The sequence below is a fragment of the Argopecten irradians genome, unplaced genomic scaffold (assembly GCF_041381155.1).
Source record: "Argopecten irradians isolate NY unplaced genomic scaffold, Ai_NY scaffold_0405, whole genome shotgun sequence".
In the NCBI taxonomy this organism is placed as follows: Eukaryota; Metazoa; Mollusca; class Bivalvia; order Pectinida; family Pectinidae; genus Argopecten; species Argopecten irradians.
Genome location: NW_027187872.1, coordinates 1 through 8,663, shown reverse-complemented (window position 1 = coordinate 8,663; position 8,663 = coordinate 1). Strand labels below are relative to the sequence as shown.

General features: G+C 36.4%; 1 protein-coding gene across 1 annotated transcript; it reads right to left on the bottom strand.

The window, feature by feature from the left end:
- Positions 1 to 1,219: 1,219 nt before the first annotated feature.
- LOC138312638 (snRNA-activating protein complex subunit 5-like) lies at positions 1,220 to 8,155 on the bottom strand. The gene is made up of 4 exons (XM_069253431.1): positions 8,001 to 8,155; positions 5,480 to 5,569; positions 2,857 to 2,968; positions 1,220 to 1,451 (listed from the first exon to the last, which is right to left on the bottom strand). Exons 1-4 carry the CDS (start codon positions 8,133 to 8,135, stop codon positions 1,399 to 1,401), a joined length of 390 nt encoding a protein of 129 aa, XP_069109532.1. The 5' UTR covers positions 8,136 to 8,155; the 3' UTR covers positions 1,220 to 1,398.
- Positions 8,156 to 8,663: the final 508 nt, after the last annotated feature.

The following is an 8,663-nucleotide window of genomic DNA, read 5'->3' as shown; positions in this document are numbered from 1 at the left end:
ACATCATGTTGTAATCCACAGAGGAACTCTCGGTCTGTGAACTTGTATGTTATAGTCATGTTGTAATCCACAGAGGAAATCACAGTCTGTGAACTTGTATGTAATTTGTTATAGTCCTGTTGTAATCCACACAGGAACTCACGGTCTGTGAACTTGTATGTTATAGTCATGTTGTAATCCACACAGGAACTCACGGTCTGTGAACTTGAACTTTGTATGTTATAGTCATGTTGTAATCCACACAGGAACTCTCGGTCTGTGAACTTGTATGTATAGTCATGACATCATGTTGTAATCCACACAGAGACAACTCTCGGTCTGTGAACTTGTATGTTATAGTCATGTTGTAATCCACAGAGGAAATCACGGTCTGTGAACTTGTATGTTATAGTCATGTTGTAATCCACAGAGGAACTCACGGTCTGTGAACTTGTATGTTATAGTCATGTTGTAATCCACACAGGAAATCACAGTCTGTGAACTTGTATGTAATTTGTTATAGTCCTGTTGTAATCCACACAGGAACTCACGGTCTGTGAACTTGTATGTTATAGTCATGTTGTAATCCACACAGGAAATCACGGTCTGTGAACTTGTATGTTATAGTCATGGCATCGTGTTGTAATCCAGGACATCACGGTCTGTGAACTTGTATGTTATAGTCATGACATCGTGTTGTAATCCACACAGGATATCACAGTCTGTGAACTTGTATGTTATAGTCATGACATCGTGTTGTAATCCACACAGAACATCACGGTCTGTGAACTTGTATGTTATAGTCATGTTGTAATCCACAGAGGAACTCACGGTCTGTGACATTGTATGTTATAGTCATGACATCATGTTGTAATCCACACAGGACATCACGGTCTGTGAACTTGTATGTTAAAAGTCCTGAAGCATGACACGGCCTGAACAGCCACACGACCCTGAACAGCATGGAGACTCTCCACACGAAAACCTGAGTTTTTCCAACACGACCGTGATAGTTCTCCACACGAATCAGCTGACAAGTCCTATTCCATGACCTAGACAGCTTGATGACATTTGTGGAGACTCAACCACACGACTGAGACACTGATGACTGACCTGTGGAGACTCGACCTGAGACAGCTTTGAAATAGTTTCCGTTGTCCATCTGACAAGTCCTATTCCATGTTTAGGAATTTGTGCTACGGACCATTGCTGTGGTCGCTCCGGCTGACAAGTGCCGTCATTCTCTCCGGAATTCTTGACCAGTGGTCAGTGACAAGTGCTCCATGGTCACAGCTTGAGTATCACATCTATATCGGAAACTTGTGCACCGGACATATTGTGTTGTATATCAGCTTTAAGGACAGTCATTCTGTATGGAAATCTTGACCACTGGTCAGTGACAAGTGGACTGCTTCATGATCACAGTTTGAGTATCGCCTCTATATCATCTTCATCTTCCTCTTCTTCCTCATCTACAAAAGCGAAAAAAAAAAAATGAAGTGTTTCATCACAAATCATGAGTTTTAAACAAGAGGCCCAGAGGGCCTGTATTGATCACCTGGTTTTTTGGGTTTTTTTTTGAGTAATTCTGTAATTTAGTAATTAGTGATTCAAAAATCACAAAGACTCTTACAATTAGGAAAATAGCAAAATTGACTCCATGATTTGTTTAATTTTGAATCCCAACCATATAATAATGCTATAGATACCATACGAATATGCTATCCAATACATAGTTTCAGAGAGGAAGTAATTTATATGAAAATAGTAGCCTTATTAACCTTTTTGGCCCCGCACCTAAGGCCCCGGGGGTCAGCCCCATCATTTGTACAATTTTGAATCCTCACCTTATAAGGATGCTACCATTGCATTATAAGTGCTATCCCATGCTTAGTTTCAGAAAAGAAGTCGTTTATATGGAAATAGCCAAATTGACCCTTTTTGACCCCGCCCCTCAGGACCCCGGGGGGTCAGCCACATCATTTGTACAATTTTGAATCTCCACCCTATAAGGATGCTACCATTGCATTATGAGTGCTATTCCATGCTTAGTTTCAGTGAAGAAGTCGTTTATATGGAAATAGCCAAATTGACTCCTTTTGGCCCCGTCCCACAGGCCCCTGGGGGTCAGCCCCATCGTTTGTACAATTTTGAATCCCCACCATATAAGGATGCTACCATTGCAGGATGGATGCTATCCCATGCTTAGTTTCAGAGAAGAAGTCGTTTATATGGAAATAGACAAATTAGCCCCTTTTGGCCCCACCCCTCAGGCCCCTGGGGGGTCAGCCCAATTTTTTGTACAATTTTCAGTCAGTAACCCATAAGGAAGCAACCAGTCAAATTTTGTGGAATTCCGACCAGTGGTTATGGTGAGAAGAAGTCGATTGTTGACGGACGGACGACGGATGACGGACGCCGGACGCCGGACGCCACGGTATGGCATAAAGCTCACCTTGGTCCTTCATTACGAGGTCTGTCATTAATTCAAAAACAAACGACTAGATGCAACAAGTCAAACTGTATAAAAAACAAAAACTGCCTTAAAGATCCTTAAGGTAGGTAACTTGTTTAATAGGCTCATTAATAATGAGTGTAAGTTTGTAGTTTTATTACAAAGAGTGATATCAAATGGAAATGACTTGAAATCTTGTTAATGGAAAACTTTTGTAAAGGGAAGTATATATAATTACTGCAAACACAATAAGCTATCACCAAGGGGAGACAATTCAAGTTGTTTACAACATAAACTAGACTCAAAGTTGTCACGTTCTTCAGTAAACCGTAAAGAGAGGACAAAGGTCAACTATGACTCTAGAAAAGGGAAGTAACTCTTAACAAAAAATTCAACTCTGTTTGCTAATGAGATCTACTCACCAAACTGGTGAACATGTCCCGTCGTAGACTGGACAGAAAGGTCCAAGGTAGGTAACTCTGTTGGTTTGTTGTCCTCTCCCTCAACGCCGACTGTCTCCGTTTTCAGAGTTATCTGAAAAATATGAAAGAAAATATACAGATAAAGGTATAATATAAAATAACACTACCAACAATCAAGACATAAGAGGTCAAAGCCGTCACCTTGCTATCAACACTGTAACCAGAAATTACAGCATAATTACAGCATGTGCTGTATTACAGCACGGCGCCATGCTGCAATCTGTTTCAAATCTACAATATAAAGCATGATTGCAGTATAATTATGCTGTATTGTATGCTGGCATCATACTGCGGGCTTTAAAGCATGCTGCATATTTCATTCTCTTTCTATATGTCAGCCATATTTTATACGCTTTCTGTATAAAAATACATCAGCCATATTTGAAGTCTTTCTGTTCATCAGCTATATTTTATACTCTTTCTGTTCATCAGCCATATTTTATACTCTTTCTGTACATCAGCCATATTTTATACTCTTTTTATACGTCAGCAATATTTCATACTTTTTCTATACGTCAGCCATATTTCATATTCTTTCTATACATCAGCCATATCTTATTCTCTTTCTATACATCAGCCATATCTTATACTCTTTCTGTACGTCAGCCATATTTTATACTCTTTCTGTACGTCAGTCATATTTTATACTCTTTCTGTAGGTCATCCATATTTTAAGTCTTTCTGAATGTGCTAATGACACATTAGTCTGTCACAGTTAACTTGACTTCTTTCCTCGTCACACTTTACCATCGTGATTTGATCATATTTGAAAGACTCACAATTCCATCTAATATGGAATATAATGGTTGTGTTATAATCTAATAATATAACCATCACGCAGTGGTAAAATATCGTTAAATCCATGGAATGGAGGCGTTTATTGGTATAGTATAGTAGTTTTGCAGTACAGGAACACATTAAATATGTTCCTGTACACCGGACCCAAAACAATATCAATTAATATTACAGTTCATTTTTTTTTTATGATATAGTTGCCCTATAGTTATATATATGATATCATGTTTACACAATAATTTATCCAGTCTATTTAAAGGTATGTATATTTGGGCGTAGATACAATATCCTCTTTTTGGCTATTCCACCATTTGACTGTTGTTATTGAAAAGCTATTTCTTTTTCTGTTAGTCTTATAATGTTATGGGAAAAGCATTTTGGAATGACCTTGACCGCCCTGTCTACATCCAACATCTTTTCAAAGTTTAAAGAACTTGCGAGATTCCTTGTTGTAATGGCTATTTGTGATTCTATAGAGCTTGATCATGTCTCCTAATATGTTAAACTAGGCAGTTCAAGTTTTTGTAGTCTTTCCTGGTATATTAATTTTTTCATGGCTGATAAACTTTTCGCGGTTCTTCTTTGAACCGATTCAATTTTGCCTACCGTATTTGACCCAATGTGTGCCCAAGCTGTTTAAAAAAAATGAAAAAAAAAAATGAAAAGGTGCTAATAAGACGAAATTATAGCAAACCTATACAGTTTTGTGTAGTTTTGGTCTTTATTTATACTAGGGCAATTGGAATCTGCAAGGCCTTAAAAATGGGGAGAGGTGCTTATAGGGACATGGGTGCTTATTGGGTCGAATACGGTACATCCTTTACCTTAATTGGTGTTCACACAGAGCTTGTATAATCCAGTTGTGTTCTGATTAGACTTTTGTATAAGGGAAGAAAAGTTTTGTAGTTCATGAAGTGAAATGTTCACCTTAAAAGTCCAAAAATCTTATTTGCTTTGTTTACTTTTTCACTGATGTGGTCTTCAAATGATAAATCTGGGTCAATGGTTACTCCAATATCTTTCAATATCTGACATGTATTTTTCTGGGTTCAGTAACCATTTAGCACTCCAAAATCCCATGGCATTTAAATCATATTGTAGTACACGTTTCTAATTTGTCTTCTTCAACTTTAATCACATGTATTCTTTTACTTTTTTATGAATATTTTTGTGTCATCCGCAAATAGATACATATCAGATTTTACAATGTCTGGTAAATCATTTACGAAAATTACAATTAGCAATGCATGGCCCTAAAACTGATCCTTGAGGGATACCAGGTGTACATGTATATAATTTCATGATCAACTCCTCCAGATAAGGGGAGTATATAGTGTTTCTTTACCAACATAAACTTATAAGTTACAGTTGAGACTGTCTTAAATGTGACTTTCCAAGGGACCATCACAAAAAGTCACATAAGACAGGGAGTCACTTAAGACAGTCTAAGTTCATCCACAACATCACTGTACAAAAATCTGTCTTTAATTGTCTGTTAATTTATTCTTCATTATAAATATATCAATTACCTGATTTTTTTAAAAAATAAATCAAAAATAATAATATTAAAAAAAAATAAAACAAAAATGAAAAATTATTTAATTTTTCTTTAATTAAAAAGCATTTAGATCTAGTTATAAATTACAAGCAGACATACATTGATGTTTGGTTTTAAACTTTGTTCAAGAAAAAAAATCTATCTGGAGGGGGTGTAATTTTGGGTTAAAAATCTCATAAGTCTAAATACTGTCACAATATTTTGTAATACCTGATGTGACTGGTTTTCTTGTGTTGTTTTCTCCTCATCAGACCGAGTTGAATATTGACGAATCATACTCACGAGGGCTAGTTCCTCAACCTACAACATACAAATCTGCATGTCAAATTCATTATACTATCAACACATTTTTAACATACAAATCTGCATGTCAAATTCATTATAATATCAACACATACAAGTTAACATACAAGTCTGTATGTCAAATTCATAAACGCTGTTAACACAACATACAAGTCTGCATGTCAAATTCATAACACTGTCAATTCACAACATACAAGTCTGCATGTCAAATTCATAACACTGTCAACACAAAATACAAGTCTGTATGTCAAATTCATTACACTGTCAATCACAACATACAAGTCTGTATGTCAAATTCATAACACACTGTAATCACAACATACAAGTCTAGTATGTCAAATTCAATAACACTGTTAACACAACATACAAGCCTGTATGTCAAATTCATAACACTGTTAACACAACATACAAGTCTGTATGTCAAATTCATAACACTGTCTGCATGTCAAATTTCATAACACTGTTAACACAAACATACAAGTCTGTATGTCAAATAACACTGTCAACACAACATACAAGTCTGTATGACAAATTCAACTGTTAACACAAACATACAAGTCATATATGTCAAATTCATAACACTGTCAACACAACATACAAGTCTGTATGTCAAAATTCATAACACTGTAATCACAACATAACAAGTCTGCATGTCAAATTCATAACACTGTTAACACAAACATACAAGTCTGTATGTCAAATTCATAACACTGTTAACACAACAAAATTACAAGCCAGTATGTCACATTCAAACTAACACTGTCACACAACATACAACTGTATGTCAAATTCATAACACTGTTAATTTACACAAACATACAAGTCTATGTCAAGAATTCATAGCCAAACACTGTTACATAACATACAAGTCAAATTGTCAAATTCATACATACAAGTCTGTATGTCAAAATGTCAAAACATACAAGTTTTATGTCAAACTACACTATATGTCAAATTCATAACACTGTCAAACACATAAAAGTCTGTATGTCAAATTCATAACACTGTAATCACAACATAAAAGTCTGTATGTCAAATTCATAACACTGTTAACACAACATACAAGTCTGTATGTCAAATTCCATAACACTGTCAACACAACATACAAGTCTGTATGTCAAATTCATATACACTGTTAACACAAACATACAAGTCTGTATGTCAAATTCATAACACTTTAACACAAAACATACAAGTCTGTTCAAATTCATAACACTGTTAACACAATTGAAAGTAAATCATACACAAATAAGAGTTGATCTACACTACACAGAACTATTTGCCTCATCTTTCCCACTTTCTATAACGTTAAAAGTGAATTTGACAAAATAAAATTTATGACAAATATTTACCCATGGATTTGACCCAAGGATTTATAAGTGAGAAGGATTCTTTACACTACTAAACAACTAGTCCGCTAAAACTGACCATAATCGCAGGCTCAAAATTCTGACTGATCGCCTGTTTATGGTCAGCTACCTACTGCTCTTAAAAAGTCGGGGATTGTAGTACAAATCTGGCGACAGCGATTATGAGAATTCTGCATGTTGGTTTGGGGTCAAATATATGCATTTAAAGTTAAAGGAAAACGTTTGGCACTCACTTTAATACATGTCACATCCCAATTCATCACATTAACGATGCTATGTCCCTAGTTATGTTCGAGACGTCCAAGAATCAGTGTTTCGGTAGCCATCTTTGAAGACCAAAAGTTAATTTTAACAGCCAATTAGAATCGTCGAATTTCACCGGAAATCGATCCCAGCTGTCTGATTGGGTGTTAAAATTAACTTTCAGTCTTCAAAGATGGCTACCCAAACATTGATTCTAGGACGTCTCGACCATAACTAGGGACATAGCATCATTTATGTGATGAGTTGGGATGTGACATGTATTAAAGTGAGTGCCAAATGTTTTCTTTTAACTGTTAATACTACTTTCTGACCCCAATTAAACCTACAGAAGTCCCATAATCGCTGTCGCCAGATTTGTACTACAATCCCCGGCTTTTCAAGAGCAGTAGGTAGCTGACCATAAACAGGCGATCAGTCAGAATTTTGAGCCTGCGATTATGGTCCAGTTTTAGCGGACTAGGACCTACTAAACAACATGCAAGATGCCTATGACCCAGGAACAAGTGGCCCAGAGGGCCTGTATCTCTCACCTGGTTTGTAATATGCACAGAATCCTGCATTTGCGTAACAAAATTATCCCTCAAATACAGGACTGTTACTCAAATGCAGGAATATCCTGTATATACCTTATACGAGCTATCCCCGACCTGATCAACAACAAAACGTTCTTCCAAAAAGATTGGTTTTTGTGAACGAGCATTGGAATGTAGACTACATTGAGTCTAGTTAACGTTATTTAGAAAAAATGTATCCAAGTGCCAGCTGATTTTCAGATGGCATTCAATGCTTCAAACCTTCAGACGGTTGAGTTGGTCGCTAACTTTTGATGCTATGTTCACCAGAGTACGTTCTTCGTCCCGCAGTCGCCGGAGTTCCTTCAATGCCGCCATATTAGTATCCTGAACAGTGGTCGTGATCTGAGCGAACATATAGGTAACAGGAAATAGGCTCCGATTGAACTGCGTAAACTTTTAATGGTAGTTAAGGGCAATAACTAGGAATTTATATCATTCGACAACACTATAAGACCACAGTGCCCTCAAAAGAAGGCAATAATATATAAATAAATATTTCACCCCTTTTGGTGTGAGACAGGAGAATCTCAACCAATGAGGTAAGATTCTTGAGTTGTCAAACACGATCGAGGCTTTGCCGAGTGTTCGACAGCTTATATTATAAGAATCTTTGTAAGAGGGTGAAATGGAATGATTCCGTTTCTCTTACCCTGTGCACCAATTTATACAAGCGAGACTGATGTGACTTCAATGATATAATGCGAGTTGGCCAATTAAATAGGTTCGGTCTAACCGTCTTATCTAATCTAGGATCAGCGAAGATCGGCTACTCCCGGCTAAATTCGTGGAATTCAAAATTTGTATTTACATAAAAGATTAACTGCGTTAGGTTTCAGAACAGATATATATAACAACAGAGAAAATGTTATAGATTGTGAGAAT